Source organism: Plectrocnemia conspersa, unplaced genomic scaffold, assembly GCF_051122295.1.
Source record: "Plectrocnemia conspersa isolate PC_06_02 unplaced genomic scaffold, ASM5112229v1 ptg000014l, whole genome shotgun sequence".
In the NCBI taxonomy this organism is placed as follows: Eukaryota; Metazoa; Arthropoda; class Insecta; order Trichoptera; family Polycentropodidae; genus Plectrocnemia; species Plectrocnemia conspersa.
In genome coordinates, this window is record NW_028277178.1 from 25,976,852 (window position 1) to 25,994,582 (window position 17,731).

General features: G+C 33.8%; 3 protein-coding genes and 1 long non-coding RNA gene across 7 annotated transcripts; 2 read left to right on the forward strand and 2 right to left on the reverse strand.

Annotated features, from left to right (window-relative positions):
* Positions 1 to 1,450: 1,450 nt before the first annotated feature.
* On the forward strand, positions 1,451 to 2,235 carry LOC148226624 (uncharacterized). The gene is made up of 2 exons (XR_015812335.1): positions 1,451 to 1,839; positions 1,945 to 2,235. It is a non-coding gene; the product is annotated as an uncharacterized LOC148226624 (long non-coding RNA).
* An 852-nt stretch (positions 2,236 to 3,087) lies between these two features.
* Positions 3,088 to 17,148, reverse strand: LOC148226625 (uncharacterized). Of its 4 annotated transcripts, XM_088204384.1 has the most exons (6): positions 5,868 to 5,885; positions 5,723 to 5,798; positions 5,378 to 5,433; positions 5,235 to 5,307; positions 5,112 to 5,170; positions 3,088 to 5,044 (listed from the first exon to the last, which is right to left on the reverse strand). In XM_088204384.1, the coding sequence occupies exons 2-6, from the start codon at positions 5,739 to 5,741 to the stop codon at positions 3,761 to 3,763; spliced, it is 1,491 nt and encodes a 496-aa protein (XP_088060510.1). In that variant the 5' UTR covers positions 5,742 to 5,798; positions 5,868 to 5,885; the 3' UTR covers positions 3,088 to 3,760. The 4 variants fall into 4 exon arrangements, with proteins under 4 accessions (XP_088060510.1, XP_088060512.1, XP_088060511.1 ...); XM_088204386.1 differs by lacking the exons at positions 5,723 to 5,798; positions 5,868 to 5,885 and adding an exon at positions 17,069 to 17,148; XM_088204385.1 differs by lacking the exon at positions 5,868 to 5,885 and having other exon boundaries at positions 5,723 to 5,843.
* On the reverse strand, positions 8,565 to 10,544 carry LOC148226626 (RNA exonuclease 5-like). The gene is made up of 2 exons (XM_088204381.1): positions 10,334 to 10,544; positions 8,565 to 10,265 (listed from the first exon to the last, which is right to left on the reverse strand). Exons 1-2 carry the CDS (start codon positions 10,497 to 10,499, stop codon positions 8,581 to 8,583), a joined length of 1,851 nt encoding a protein of 616 aa, XP_088060507.1. The 5' UTR covers positions 10,500 to 10,544; the 3' UTR covers positions 8,565 to 8,580.
* On the forward strand, positions 13,316 to 15,318 carry LOC148226627 (RNA exonuclease 5-like). Its single transcript, XM_088204383.1, has 2 exons — positions 13,316 to 13,548; positions 13,618 to 15,318. Exons 1-2 carry the CDS (start codon positions 13,386 to 13,388, stop codon positions 15,300 to 15,302), a joined length of 1,848 nt encoding a protein of 615 aa, XP_088060509.1. The 5' UTR covers positions 13,316 to 13,385; the 3' UTR covers positions 15,303 to 15,318.
* Positions 17,149 to 17,731: the final 583 nt, after the last annotated feature.

Sequence of the window (17,731 nt, forward strand, 5' to 3'; positions counted from 1 at the left end):
TCGGAGGTCCCGGCCGGCTAGGAAGCTCCCAGCCGCGTCCACAGGAAACTCTTCGCAGTGGAGTTGCATTGCGACGGGTCGTCGTTTAGTTTGTGGTTGAAACTGAAACGATCAGTCGGTGCTGCAATCCGTTGCTAAGTTTATAGTCGAAACTTAGACGGGCGTTGTCGTTGCTGGAGATGTGTCTCCAGACAGTGTGCGGAGCTGTGTATGTGGCACTCGGAGGTTCCGGTCGGCTAGGTAGTTCCCAGCCGCGTCCACAGGAAGCTTTTCGCAGTGGAGTTGCATTGCAGCGGGTCGTCGTTTAGTTTGTGGTTGAAACTGAAACGACCAGTCGGTGCTGCAATCCGTTGCTAAGTTTATAGTCGAAACTTAGACGGGCGTTGTCGTTGCTGGAGATGTGTCTCCAGACAGTGGACGGAGCTGTGTATGTGGCACTCGGAGGTTCCGGCCGGCTAGGAAGTTCCCCGCCGCGTCCACATGAAACTCTACGCAAGCATGTGTGATGGTCATCGTTGGTTGCGGGTTGGTTGAAACACTGGTATTGGCTGGAGAATCCATCGCGTCGGGGTCACCAATGAAGCGGTCGCGGGTTACGCTTCTGTTTTGTAGTTATCGGCAGTCCGGTTGACGATCTGTGATAGGACGTTTGTACAGCGAACTGTACAAAGTGGCCCTTATGAAATCGTCCGGTACGCTCTTGACACGTGTTGACTGGGATCCTTCGACAGTCGTCGATATTAAACCTCGAGCGCGTGTCCTGGAGATGGTTGCTCGAACAGGAGGCGAGGTGTAGAATCCGTGTAGTCCAGTGAGTGTTGCAGTGTCAGAAATCCTGAGTAGAATGTGTTAAGTGAGCTTTTGGCCCCCGCCTTATATTCCCGGTCGGGTGCGTTAAGGTATCCCCACTCCTCGCGTTGCTTGCGGCTGCGGGAATGCGGCGTCATTGTACGACGCCGCTTAGTTCGGGCGCGCGGCTCAGCGGGACTTCACTTTTGCGTATGATGCGTCCCGGACGGTCGTCTCGGGATCGCCATATATATATATATATATATATATATATATATATATATATATATATATATATATATATATACTGTTCTAGATTCTAGATTTTTAGATTTTGGCGAGTATAATTATTTCTTAAATCTCGGGATTCATCGCGATTTATGCTTACTTGTATTCTATATTTGGGCCGTGATTTACGAAGCACAAAATCAGAACTATTTTTCAGTCCAAAAACAAAATTAGTTCAATGCTTCCTAACGGGAAAGACCATCTGAAAAATGAATCCCAAGGGGTATAAAAAATCTCATGTGCAGACTGCGATAAAATCTACATTAGACAGTCTAATAGACGCATCGCACACAGAGAAAACGAACATAAAAATGATGTAAAAAAATTCAAGAGCAGTTCTACTTTAGCCGAACATAGTTTTACTGAAGACCACAAGATTGATTTTGACAGTACAACTATAGCTAATATAAAAAACCCTTTTGTTCGTACGAAACGAGAAGCACTCGAAATAGAGATCCACAAAAAAATCGCTATGAACAAAAGAGATGACAGTAGCATATTATCGAAATCTTGGCTTCCGGTTTTAGAGTAATTACGAAAAATAAAATCACAAAAAAATGTCACCAGCCAAATTGCCACACCATTAGACAAAAACATTAACACAGACACAAATGAATCATCCAAGACAAATGGACAATTAATTAATATAATTAATAATGCCCCACCGGAAAGAGTATATATGACAAGGTCAAGAACAAGAGCGGCAGTCGCAAGCAATTCCTGATCATGGCCGGAAAATCACGGCCGAAATATAGAATACAAGTAAGCATAAATCGCGATGAATCCCGAGATTTAATATATATATATATATATATATATATATATATATATATATATATATATATATATATATATATATATATATAGACCTTCACAGCACAGCAATCACCTTCAAAGCAAACTAACGACGAAGACAACAGCAACTGACGATTTAATGGCTTTAGCTAAAACATATTCCACAAGACCAGAATGTGAATCTAGAACAGTGGTTCCCACTTAAAATTTGGCTGTGGCCGCATTACAGACATCAACGGTGCTATGGAAATGCCTTGTGGCCGCACCAAATATGGATTTTGGGATGTGGTAAAAATAGCTGTTGTATTTACATAAAAATGAATCAACTTATAACTATATATTCAATAAGACAACATTTAAGCATATTGATTTTTATTTATTTAAAAGTAATTCAAATGGAAATTGTTGAACAGTTCTCTCTTCCAATATTTACTATGATACGTTTTTTGGTGGAATGTTTGTTGGTGGCCACACATGAAAACCACCGATCTAGAATGTGACTAGCTCCCGACCATAAGTGTTACGCAAAAAAATAATTAACGACAAACTTTTTTGAGGCGAAATGGGTTCACCTTCTTATTTATCCCAGAACTCCCCTGCATTCTATTCCTCACCATTAGCAACTTTATCACATGCAACTTACACATCACCCCTACAATCACCTGCACCCATAACAATTATTTCCTCACAAGTTACACGGTCTGCAACAAACCATTTCCAAATACCTACAATACAATTCACATAATCAAATCCCTATAACTTTAGTTTCTTTCATATACAATTAACCACCTGTATTAATACAAGACCAATCTCTTATTGAAGATGACAAAGAAGAAACACGCTCTGCATCCTAGTTCCTTTAAATATTATTTGTTAAAATTTCTTTTACTCAGGTTAAATTAACAATTTTAAATTTATTTAGTTTACTTATTTTTACCACAGGGGTACAAATTAGGACCATTGTTGTTTTAATATATATATTAATGAAAAAATGTATAATACATACATCTGCTCGCAGACAATTTAATTTGTTGTATATAACTTAAATATAAGTTGTAAATAAAAATTTAAGTTGTAGATAACTTAAATAACCAATTAAGTATAGTAGATAGTAAAAAATATTGTACCCTAACTAAATGATGATTATTAATTATAAATATATGTTATAATAACATTTGGCGACAGGATGGTGACGGGTGGTAATTAAGACACAGATTGAGCCATTGCAGTAGTTTTATCGAGATTTGATGTTACATGTTAGAACATACAATGAATCTTATGCACGTAATGCAATGTATATAAATCAATATATGTAGTAAAACATAAGTTCTTGTTTTCTAAAATTATTCTTTGTTTATTTGAATGACATGCGTGTACATAAATATTTCGATTAAATAAAATATTAATTTTGTATTCAAATATTTTCTTATTTTCATAACTAAATACTATTGGAGCAAAATACGAAATGCAAATATTTTACTTTATAATATATAAATTATAAGTGCAGAGTATCAGTATACAATAGTTGTAAAAAAATTACCCGGAACCGAATAGGGTACCCCGTTAATTTATGAAAATATACCCTAGAAGAGGGTAATGAATTTGGCCGTATATTTGAATGCCCTAACTCAGTCGGCCGTCGCACTCACGTCGTGGTCCACCTAAGATCGTAGCTATCACTGTGAGATATCATATGCTCTGATAGTTTACTTTTCAACAATTTTTACATTCAGTCACAAACATTGCTGAGTTACCAGATGTCTTGTAAGTGACCCTTTATGTGTAAAAAAATGCTTTTCCACATTCAAAGTCACGTACATTGCTACGGTTTTACATATGTTTTACAAATATCCTTTTAAATTTAAATGCTTTTCTACATTTTTCACACTCAGAGATGAATCTTGCTATGAATTTGCATATGTCTTGAAAGATTGGTTTTAAAACTGAATGCTTTTCCACATTTTTCACATTCAAAGTCACGAATATTGTTATGAGTATTGATATGTTTCACGAGTGCGGATTTATAATGGAATGCTTTTCTACATTTTTCACATTCAAAAAAATGAATATTGCTATGAATTTGCATATGTCTTGAAAGCTTGGTTTTATAATTGAATGCTTTTCCACATTTTTCACACGCAAAGGCACAAACGTCTCTATGAATTTGCATATGTGCTGAAAGATTATTTTTTGATTTGAATGCTTTACCACATTTTTCACATTCAAATGCACGAACATTTACATGAATTTGCACATGTGCTGTAAGATTGGTTTTAGATTTGAATGCTTTACCACATTTTTCACATTCAAAGGCACGAACGTCTCTATGAATTCGTATATGTGCTGAAAGATTGTTCTGAGATTTAAATGCTTTACCACATTTTTCACATTCAAAGGCACGAACGTCTCTATGAATTTGCATATGTGCTGAAAGATGGTTTTGAGATTTGAATGCTTTACCACATTTTTCACATTCAAAGTCACAAACATTGCTATGAGTAATCATATGTCTTGAAAGTTTTTTTTTATAATTAAACGCTTTTCCACACTTTTCACAAGCGAAGGCAGAAACGTCTCTATGAATTCGCATATGTAATGATAGACTCTTTCGAGATTTGTATGATTTATCACATTTTTCACATGCAAAGTCACGATCGTCACTATGAGTTATCATATGTATTGCAAGTGTGCTTTTATAACGGAATTCTTTTCCACAGTTTTCAGATTTAAATGCATAAAAGTCTCTATGACTTTGCATATGTGATGAAAGATTGTATTGAGATTTGTATGTTTTACCACATTTTTCACATTCAAAGGCACAAACATCTCTATGAATTTGCATATGTGAAGAAAGATTGTATTGAGATTTGAATGCTTTATCACATTTTTCACATTCAAAGTCACGAACATCGCTATGAGTTATCACATGTATTGCAAGTGTGCTTTTATAACGGAATGCTTTTCCACACTTTTCACATTTAAAGGCACAAACGTCTCCATGACTTTGCATATGTGATGAAAGATTGTTTTGAGATTTGAATGCTTTACCACATTTTTCACATTGAATATCACGAATGTCGCTATGAGTTAACAAATGTCGTGTGTGACTTATTTTAGAATCGAATGTACACTCATTTTTATTAGAATCATCATGTTGTACTCTTTCCAGTTCCTAAAATTAAAATTGTATTCATTAAACGAGTTGTAAATATGAAAAAGGAAATCTTTTCGATTATTACTTGGGTGGTGTCGCTAATTTGATAATTCGCCTTAAGTAAATCCTTAACATCGTGAATTTCTAAAGTCAAATAATTGTTGAAATATATTGAAATGTTAAATTTGAATACTGTTTACTGTCAAACCTGTTTCGAACAAATCGTTTATGTGCGTGTGCGTAGCTTGGCTGTTATCGTATTCGCGTTCAACGTTTAAAAACTTGAAGAGAAAACATTATCTTTAATATCACATGCATTAAAAAGTTTCACATTACCAAGTTGTTCATTACCTCGACTTTACATTGTATCATGTCAAATGTTCCTTTGTCGTTTTGTATGTCAGCTTCTGCAAAAACTTACTTATTATTGTTTTTTATTACTTAGTTCGTTACTATTCGGTGACTTTTTTATTATAGCGTTTTTGTTGCTGGTAATTTTAATGAAAATTTTCAATATGTAATTTATGCAAGTATTTTTTCTCTGCACGCATCCGCATATTTTCCTTAAAAATATTCAACTATGAGTAATGAAGTATTGACAAATTAAACCAATAAAGGACGCTAAATCCCTATATTACTATGTGTCTGTCAAGCAAACATTTCAATTGAGATCAGAAAAAATAAAATGGAACATACCGATTTTGACAACCGCCATTGTAATTCCGCTTTATAACTAATGTCTGGTCCAAATAGAACTAATTTTCGAGCATGACTGAAAATAAGCAGCTTAAAAAGTACTTTTTAAATGTTTGCCTTTACAAAAAACTACACATAAAAATACCTCATCAATTGTTTGTTTCAAATGGTAATTTAGCATAGTTTAAATATACGCTTCTGCATCTAAAGCAATACGTTTTTTGCTATTTTGTGTCTATGTTCTTATTTTAGATTGTTATAATTATAGTCTCTGATATATTATTAGAGGATCTGTTGTAGTTACGCGATATATTAGTAGTTCGCTAGGGGCCAAGACATGACAAATTTATAGATGCCCGCTATATATGTGTATCTATATATATACAAAAGAGATGATAGTAAGATATTATCAAAATCTTGGCTTCCGGTTTTAGAGTTTTAGGGGCTGTTGGTGAACGCGGGCGGCAATGAGACACAGATTGAGCTGCTGCAGTAATATTTATTTGAGATTGACGGTGATTACATTACAAAAATGGGGCGGACGCGCGACGGCACGCGTCCGAACCCTTACAAGCTTGCCGGTCGAGAGACCGAAAACCGTCACAACAATGCCACTTCTGCGCCGACCAGTTTTGGCCATAACAAATCTATATTGGCCCCCATAGAGTCATTACGAAAAATAAAATCACAAAAAAATGTCACCGGTCTAATTGCCACACCATTAGACAAAAACATTAACACAGACACAAATGAATCCAGAGATTTAAAATATATATATATATATATATATATATATATATATATATATATATATATATATATATATATATATATATATATATATATATATATATATATTTATATATATATATATTTATATATATATATATATATATTATATATATATATATATATATATATATATATATATATATATATATATATATATATATATATATATATATATATATATATATATGTATATATATATTTATATATATATATATATATATACACATATATATACATATATATGGATTTTGAAATCTCGGGATTCATCGCGATTTATGCTTACTTGTATTCTATCTTTCGGTCGTGATTTTCCGGCCATGATCACTCAATCGATCGCAAACAATTCATGATCATGGCCAGAAAATCACGGCCGAAATATAGAATACAAATAAACATAAATCGCGATGAATCCCGAGATTTCAAATATATATATATATATTTATACAGATATTTAGAGCCCAGTTCCAAACAAACCCCCCCCCCCCGCATTACACATTAAAAAAATCTAATTATAATAGATATTTTTATATTATATTATAAATCATGCACAAAATATGATAATGCTTCTCTTTGTAAGAAACGTTAAATTTAGAATAAGCTACTTTGTTTTACTAACCAATAAAGGAGAAGATGAAAGCCAGTACCTCATCAGAGAATTATACAAAGGCTATCGAGAAAGTTTACAAACATAACAATAAACACATTTATTAGTATCTAAAAAAATATACATTCGTGAAATTCTTTAGTACCGCTAACTTTCAAACAATTAAAATTATTCATTAAAATATTCTTCTTGATGAATAAAGCAATCGTAAGCAAGTATCTCGTGTATTTTTTTCTTTCAAAATATCAACGAACCCTTTTTTCTTACGCCGGTCATACTTTTCGCTCCGTCTGTTGAAATTGACACAATTTGATCGAGTAGAATATGATGTTTTTCCATGCATTAAATTACAGCACTTGCAATATTCTCTCATGTTTGAGCTTTGAGTGGCAATAATCCTAAAAGTTCTTCTTTAGGATCTGTAGAGAAAATAAATCGTACATAAAGTGAAACTTGTACTGTACCATTATTGTCATAAGACTCTTCAACTGCTGTTGATAAATCTAAAACCAATTTAAGATCTACGATTTGCCGGTTGGTTATATTCGAAGATATTTTGAAAGTTCTATCTTTTACTGTTTTAGCAGACAACGGCAACTCTTTATTTTTTTTAGAATAACTGCTTTGTTTTTAAAATCACGAAATAGCTCTCCGAATGAATTTATAAAACAGCTTTTTAAGTATTCGCCGTCGGTGTGAGGTTTTCCTCTCTTAGTAATCTCTCGATTAACCACAAATCTTGCAATATTAACATTGTTAGAAGATTAAATATAGAGCTTGATTTTTCTTGAATCTTCTGAAGTTCCTCAATTGCTTTGTTCCTTGCATCACCGACAGGATATTTAGCGCTAAGAGACTCTTGTTTAGTTGTAGTGTCTCTTCTAATTTGACTTCTTGTTATGCGGCAATTTTTCCTTGCAAATAAGACAGGTCGGAAGGCCATTTAAGTTTATAATAAAAGCAAAAATCTGTCTATTCAACTTGAAATTCACGGTTCTTTTCTTCCATTTTTATCTGCTTCCTCTTTGTAGCCATGTCAAATGGGTACCACCTAAAAAAATATTTTATTTCATAATAATAAAACCACCAACATAAAATAATTACAATTTTTAGATTACAAAATTACCTGTATGATTTGCAGCTCTCTGGAAAAATACAGGTAACTTTATACTTGGAGTATGCAACGACGTTTTGACGCAACAGTCATTTAAAGCAGAGCCACTCGAGGTGCCAAAGAACCACAGTTTGCCGATCACTGTATTAGACCTAAATCAATAAAAAATACCTTCGAAATTTATGTCCTGCATTTCTTTTTGGTATTATTCGGTAGAATCATTTTATACTAATTTCTATGTATTTACTTTTTTTGAAACTTGCAACAAAGAGCTGCAATAGCCATTTCTATCCAACTCTACTTAATGGTAATCATAATAAAAGTCCATTATATTATATCAAGTAATATTTATTTTTTTACAGTTGCAAAAATAACACCATTACATAACTCGTTTCCAGCAAAAATAATTAACGATAAACATCTTGATTCAATATTAGACCATAAATTTTTCAATAAATTGTTAGTAGCAACATGAGTTTCTTCTTTATCTAGTTGGCACTTTTCCACGTTTATATGTGCTAAAGTAAGATTATATAATTTGTAGGAATCACAAACATGTTTTACAATCGATTCGTTTCCATCAAATTCTGCTACCTTAATAACGTCTTCCTGCTTCTCGTCGTCAAAACATTTCATGAATTTTTTATAACGATTCACCGTATCTTCCGAGCCGACGACCAAACAGGATTTCTTCTTCGGGATGACCTGATTAAATATATTCGAAACTAACTGACTCTCAGAGGTTCTTAAGTGATTGTAATTGTTTACATCTGTGCTCCTCTTTAAAATAGAATCGCCGAAAGCGAGATGCTTGGTCAGTTTCAATTTTACTAATTTTAACGAAGTCGTAGCGTCTTCGACGGAACAATGTCCAGCGTTGCCGCTTTGTATGGTTTTACCGAGAAACTGTTGTGCCAACTGTTTCAACTTTGATTTACGGCGTCTCTCTCCCGTTATATTGTAGATAACGCTCGTATCTATCACGTACGGATGCATCATCTTAAGAGCGTGCAGATCGAAATTCAAGGATTGACCCACTAATATTGCATCAGTCGGTAAAAGTCTTCTTAAATCATTTTGTACGTCTGACAGACGCGTTTTAACATCTTGCAGTGTAATTTTTGTAATGCCAGAAAAAGACGTCAAGTAATCGACGATTTCGTTATGCGGTAAAACATATTTTTCATAGACGATTTTATAGTTTTCATCGATTATCGAAATTCTTGTCAACTCGTTGCCTTTGCGAGTTCTACACATTTCGCAATCCAATCCAAACATGGGAGAACGAGCGGTGACCGGTTGATACGTATCTTTAGTCAAAACATAATCGGAGTAGAGAGATTTCAATTTACCTTTTAATGGAATAGGATAATTATCTTCTACCATCTGCCAAGCTGAAAGCAACAGTTGCGCCCGAGAAAACTCGTCGTCTATTTTATCAGATTTCAAAGCCGGTCTTAATCCATCCACAACGGGGAAAACGGCTTTAAGCATAACCATTAAATCTTTTCTAGATTCCAGAGCGACGGCCATACTTCCGTATTTTTCGACAAGATCAGCCTTTTCCAAGTCCGATACCGGAACGACGGCAAGTTCGTCTATAACGGAACCTTTATAAAGCGACGGAGTGATCACCTCCAATTGATGTTCGTATTTTTCATTAAACGTGTAAAGAGATTCTCTCGACGAGTAATCGTACAACGACAGTCCGTCGACGACCGTCACAATAGTATGGCAAATACTCCCGCATCGTTGTAAATCGCACCATCTCAAAGGTAAATAAGGAGATTCATCGCCGATGATAGAATTTATCAATAAATGTTGAACGTCTGTGAACAAAATAGGAACTCGTTGGTTCATGTGACACGACAAAGACGCCTGGTTTCCGGCCATCTTCAAAATCATCAACGGTACTTTAAGTCCGCTTTTAAGTCTTCGAACTATCGTTAAAAGAGCTTTAGTTTCATTGTCGAGATTTGAAGTAATCGCTGTCGTGGGATTTGAAGTATCTTGAGCAGCAATTTTCATATTTCCTAAAAATAAAACATTTATAAAATATAAGTAAACACAATAAAATAAATAAATATTGTAAAATACACACCATTTGGTTTGTCACAATCGACGTCAATTTTCATTTTCTTATTAACGCATTCGTGATTATCTGATTCCTCCGTGCCTCTTCCTCCGTGCCCTACCAATTCGACGAAAGCTTCTAATTTCTTCTTTTTATTCTCACTCTTCGACATCTTTCTCGGATTGTTCATCATAAACGTAAAACACCGAGGTTATATAGATACATTGATGTCACGTTTGACATTATTTTGGCCGAAATAGTACAATATTTGACCAGTAATACTACTGTAATATGTACTCCTAAAAAATCAGCATTTAATATGTATATATTATAAATTATACATATAATTATATATATAGTTGTAACATCGTATCTTGCTATCAAGTTTTATTATTTATTATTTTTATATATAAAGAAATATGACAACCTTCAACAGCAACCAATTGCAAACACCATTGATCAAAAACAAACGGTTTGGTTATTAGGGTTATTTTTGTGTACGATATATGTGATTTTGTATGCATCAAAGAAATGTTGTCGATTTGTAAATTTTTATAACAGGATGTAGGTCAGACGAAGAAAAAATGCGTTGCAGATTTATATATTAAAATTGTCTCAGTGTGAGCATGACCCTGCTTGTCGTTCGCTTGTATAGTGCCGCGCGCGTGCATGTGTGTGTAGGTGTGTCCACGCGAGCCAACTCGCAGACCAACCAATTGATTTAGTTTTGTTCACCTTATATTTCCAACAATACGACTAAAAATGTTTGTTTATTGATATAATTAGAATGTTTAAATCATGTTAATCATACATATATAATTTTAAAATATAAAAATTGAGTATTTTGGCTGTAATGATGTGTTAAACAGAGTAAGTAGCCAATAAATTATATCGCTAAAAACGCATGGCGTACAGCGAGTAATTAAGAATTTACCGGTCGGCGGTCTAAGGGTTAAACGCGATTTGCTTGATTTCCTTTGTTTTTTTTTATTTTCTGTTCCAGATGCGTACGTTCGTTTCGTGGCTTAAAATATTAGAAATTATATACCGATCGCCTGTATCCGCCATCCGTCACCTTCCGTCGGCAAAATATCTTAATTTAGAATTAAATACTCGCATCCTGTTATGTACAACCCATAAATTAAGTTTTAGACGCTCGTTTCCGTTCAAATTATTATTTAAATGCATCCCAAATTCCTGGTGTATTGACATCATACACTTTCGTCGTCACGAAGAATAAATCCGTGTAAAATATGTATAAATACGGTGTAATAAATTTAATAAAACACAGAACCGTTTAGCCGGTCGGGTGATACCGAGCTCTGATTTGGAAAGTATTTTTCATAAAATAATACATTTTTTAATAATATAATAATACATAAAAGCAACAAATTTGTGGAGACGTTATATAAACGTTAATAAATTTACATTGACGATAATTAATCGCAAAATTACGATTGGTGAATTAACCAACCGAATTTTATAGTATCACACACTCAAAAGAAAAATTGATTCAATGCGTATTTAAAGATATCACACATTACAAAAGTCATCGATGATTAAATGAACGTATAATATTAGGTTTAAAAAAGGTGGATGTAAATGTTATTAACATAATCCTTCAACACGTGTTACCAGGCGAAACATATACTTATAAATCAGTAGATACTTTAGAGACGGTGATGGTGACGAGTGGTAATAAGACACAGATTGCGCCGCTGCAGTAATATTTTATTGATGATACTTGTTTACATTACAAAAAAGGGCGCGCGTGCGACGGCACGCGTCCGAGCCCTTACAAGCTTGCCGGTAGAGAGGGAGAAAACCGTCACGCCAATGCTACTCCAGCGCCGACCAGTTTTGTCCATAACAAATCTAAATTGGCCCCCATAATACTATTATGAAACAAGATGAAGCAGTAAGTTATCCAACTGAATTCTTGAATTCACTTGATTTAGCTGGATTGCCACCACACGTCATAAATTTGAAGATTGATGTTCCTATCATTACAATTAGCAATCGTAACAATTATGTGGATTGAATTTAGAGAATCCATGTTTTACTTATGGTAAATTACACGTCACATGCTCTAGTATAGGAAAACAAAGCGATTTGTTTTTTTTTGCGGCAAATGGAATCACCAAAAACATTCTATATCCCGGAGCATTGCAATGATCTTGAAAATAATTCATTAATTTCAATTTATTTAATTAAAATAAAATAATATTAAATTTTAATATTAATTTAAAGCATATCCAGCTACGCTTTGAACGACTGCATATGCCGTTCATTATTTCAAAAATATAAATTATTAAAATATCATTGCTTTGAAAATTTGTTAACGCCTATTGAAAATCAGTGCATACATTTGCAACAAACCTCAAGTACGCTAACCCTAATTCATCTATGAAAAATAATTCAAGAATTTCAGATATGGATTTCTGCTTCAAAAAATATCGGTTCGAATTTTTTTATTAACCTTTTAATTACAGGCACCAAAGTAAGCCATCGAGTCGGCACATGACGCAACATTTCAGACCAATCTTCTTCTAACTATTCAAACAATTATTTTAGCTCTACGATTCTTTTTATCGACGAACTAAATTCATTATATTTTTTTTAACTTTATATCAAAAGTTTAAGTCTGCGTAGCTTTTTAGCAGTATTGTGTAGCTTGTGACAATTACCCCCAATTCCAATTATATTTGAATTAAGGTTTCTTGATTACTGAAATTGACGTTAGCATTGTCGGCGTAAAAATTTGTTTCACTTTGTATTTATTAAATTAATATCTTTTAAAACCACTGTGAGTAGAAGCTTAATAATTTTTTTTTAATGCCCCGTTCTTTGTTAATATATCATACATTTAATGGATAATTAATAATAGAATTTTGTTAAGTTGGGATTTTCAAAGCAATAGGGATTTTTAGAGCCCGACAGTCCCGCTTAAATAGGGACTTTTGGCAACCTTATATGAGGGAATTACAGTAATATTACTGGTCAAAGATTGTAATATTTCGGCCAAAATAATGTCAAATATGACATCAGTGTGTCTATATAAAGTCAGTGTTTTACCATTATGACGAACAATTCGGAAAAGATGTCGGAGCGTGAGAATAAAAAGAAGAAATTGGAAGCTTTCGTCGAATTGGTGGGGCATGGAGGAAGAGGCGATTCATCAGATAATCACGAATGTGTTAATAAGAAAATGAAAATTGACGTCGATTATGACAAACCAAATGGTGTGTATTTTACAATATTTATTTATTTTATTGTGTTTACTTATATTTTATAAATGTTTTATTTTCTAGGAAATATGAAAATTGCTGCTCAAGATACTTCAAATCCCGCGACAGCGATTACTTCAAATCTCGACAATGAAACTGAAGCTCTTTTAACGATTGTTGGAAGATCGAAAAGCGAACTTGAAGCACCGTTGATGATTTTGAAGATGGCCGGAAACGAGGCGTCTGTGTCGCGTCACATGTACCAACGAGATCCTATTTCGCTCACAGACGTTCAACATTTATTGATAAATTCTATCATCGGCGATGAATCTCCTAATTTACCTTTGAAATGGTGCGATTTACAACGATGCGGGAGTATTGGCCATACAGTTGTGACGGTCGTCGATGGACTGTCGTTGGACGATTATTCGTCGAGAGAATCTCTTTACACGTTTAATGAAAAATACGAACATCAATTGGAAGTGGTCACTTCGTCGCATTACAAAGGTTCCGTTATAGACGAACTTGCCGTCGTTCCGGTATCAGACATTGAAAAGGCTGTTCTCATCAAAAAATATGGAACTATAACTGTCGCTCTGGAATCGAGAAAAGATTTAATGGCTATGTTTAAAACCGTCTTCCCTGTTGTGGATGGATTAAGACAGAGTGTGGATGGATTAATAGATGACAAGTTGTCTCGGGTTCAACTGTTGCTTTCGGCTAGGCAGATGCTAGAAGATGATTATCCTATTCCATTAAAAGATAAATTGAAATCTCTCTACTCTGATTATGTTTTGACTAAAGATACGTATCAACTGGTCACTGCTCGTTCTCCCATGTTTGGATTGGATTGCGAAATGTGTCTAACTCGCAAAGGCAGGGAGTTGACAAGAATTTCGATAGTCGACGAAAACTATAAACTCTTCTATGAAAAATATGTTTTACCGCATAACGAAATCGTCGATTACTTGACGTCATTTTCTGGCATTACAAAAATTACACTGCAAGATGTTAAAACGCGTCTGTCAGACGTACAAAATGATTTAAGAAGACTTTTACCGACTGATGCAATATTAGTGGGTCAATCCTTGAATTTCGATCTGCACGCTCTTAAGATGATGCACCCGTACGTGATAGATACGAGCGTTATCTATAATATAACTGGAGTGAGACGCCGTAAATCAAAGTTGAAACTGTTGGCTCAACAATTTCTCAGTAAAACCATACAAAGTGGCTATGCTGGACATTGTTCCGTCGAAGACGCTACGACTTCGTTAAAGTTAGTAAAATTGAAACTTACCAAGCATCTCATTTTTGGCGATCGTGTTTTCAGCGATAGTTACATAGGTGCAAATAACTACGATCACTTAAGAATCTCTGAAGGTCAGTTAGTTTCAAATATATTCAAACAGATTGTCCCGAAGGAGAAATCTTGTTTGGTCGTCGGCACGGAAGATACGGTGAATCGTTATATAAAATTCACGAAATGTTTTGACGACGAGAAGCATGAAGATGTTATTGAAGTAGCAGAATTTAATGAAAACGAATCGATTGTAAAACATGTCTGCGATTCCTACAAATTATATAATCTTACTTTAGCACATATAAACGTGGAAAAGTGCCAACTAGATAAAGAAGAAACTCATGTTGCTACTAACAATCTATTAAAAAATTTATGGTCTAATGTTGAATCAAGATGTTTATCGTTAATTATTTTTGCTGGAAACGAGTTATGTAATGGTGTTATTTTTGCAACTGTAAAAAAATAAATATTACTTGATATAATATAATGGACTTTTATTATGATTACCATTAAGTAGAGTTGGATAGAAATGGCTGTTGCAGCTCTTTGTTGCAAGTTTCAAAAAAAGTAAATACATAGAAGTTAGTATAAAATGATTCTACCGAATAATACCAAAAAGAAATACAGAACATAAATTTCGAAGATATATTTTAATGAATAGGGTATAATACAGTGATCGGCAAACTGTAGTTCTTTGGCACCTCGAGTAGCTCTACTTCAAATGGCCGTTGCGTCAAAACGTCCTTGCTTACTCTAAGTATAAGGTTACCTGTATTATTCCAGATAGCTGCAAATCATACAGGTAAATTTGTAATCTAAAAATTGTAATTATTTTATGTTGGTGGTTTTATTATTATGAAATAAAATATTTTTTTTAGGTGGCACCCATTTGACATGGCTACAAAGAGGAAGCAGATAAAAATGGAAGAAAAGAACCATGAATTTCAAGTTGAATGGACTGAGACTTTTGCTTTTATTAAAAACTTAAATGGCCTTCCGACCTGTCTTATTTGCAAGGAAAAATTGCCGCATAACAAGAAGTCAAATTAGAAGAGACACTACAACTAAACAAGAGTCTCTTAGCGCTAAATATCCTGTCGGTGATGCAAGGAACAAAGCAATTGAGGAACTTCAGAAGATTCAAGAAAAATCAAGCTCTATATTTAATCTTCTAACAATGTTAATATTGCAAGATTTGTGGTTAATCGAGAGATTACTAAGAGAGGAAAACCTCACACCGACGGCGAATACTTAAAAAGCTGTTTTATAAATTCATTCGGAGAGCTATTTCGTGATTTTAAAAACAAAGCAGTTATTCTAAAAAAAATAAAGAGTTGCCGTTGTCTGCTAAAACAGTAAAAGATAGAACTTTCAAAATATCTTCGAATATAACCAACCGGCAAATCGTAGATCTTAAATTGGTTTTAGATTTATCAATAGCAGTTGAAGAGTCTTATGACAATAATGGTACAGTGCAAGTTTCACTTTATGTACGATTTATTTTCTCTACAGATCCTAAAGAAGAACTTTTAGGATTATTGCCACTCAAAGGTCAAACATGAGAGAATATTGCAAGTGCTGTAATTGAATGCATGGCAAAACATCATATTCTACTCGATAAAATTGTGTCAATTTCAACAGACGGAGCGAAAAGTATGACCGGCGTAAGAAAAAAGGGTTTGTTGATATTTTGAAAGAAAAAAATACACGAGATACTTGCTTACGATTGCTTCATTCATCAAGAAGCGTCTCGTGTGCAGACATTTCCAGAATAAATTTGCAAAGTTATGGTATTGGTGATTAAGGTTATTAATTCCATTATAACTAAAGCTCTTAATCATCGCCAATTTAAAGAATTTTAGTTGAAATGGAGAGTGAGTACGCAGATCTGTTGCGTAATAAGGTATGTTGGTTATTAAATGGAAACATTTTAAAACGTTTCGCTTCTTTATTGACAGAAATTAAAGCATTTTTCCTTGAGAGGTATGTTCACTATCCAGAACTAACAAATTATCTTTTTTTGCTCATGATTTTGAAAAAGAAACTTTGATTCACTTTCCAAACCCGCTAAGAAAATAATTCTGATATTTTTATTAGCTATTTCAAAACAACAATCGTAAATATGAGGGAAGCATTTCTCAATAGGTTTAATGCTATATTAACTGTTTCAGTAGTGAGTCAATTTATAAACCTTTGTTAATTTGTTAAAAAAGGGTTAAAACTGATCCTTACCTTTACTAGACATCTGAATTTGTTCCAATTCGTTTTGCGCTTGCAAGGGTCACTGGCTTAAACGTTGACCAAACTTGCTTCCCCAGGGTTACCATTACTGGTGAGTGATCCAATGACAGGTCTAGGAAGGATTCAGCTTTTAAGTAGTTGCCAGATATAAAATTTCTTACACAAAAGGCAATGAGATTTGGGTTTTTCTTGTGTTTTTGGGCCAATATGTCGTTTCCCCCGTTGAGAGCACCTGAAGGTTATTTTTATTCATCGCTTTGAGAAGCTTAGTCTGGAGCCCCACTGTGTGCTTAGCATTGTAGTCCCTTGCAGTAATGAATCTATCACCAAGAGTGTGGTAAAAGTCTTTAAAATATTTTATTTTCAGTTTGTGATTTGAATGATCGTGTATTGCACTTATTTTTTTTACTCACTTCGTGGTGATTTTTTAATTTTTTTATTATTAGTTCTGCGGTTCCTCCGTGAGCATATATAGCATAGTCAGGCATTTTAAAGATAATGTATATTTTATTATTTTTGTATAAAATAATGGGCAAATATTTATTTAAATAAGTTATCATCGTCAGTCACATTATAATTGCAAAAAATAACTTTTTATTAGCAGTAATTTAATTTGTTTAAAGAAAATATGTACGTAAATTTAAAAAGAAAACT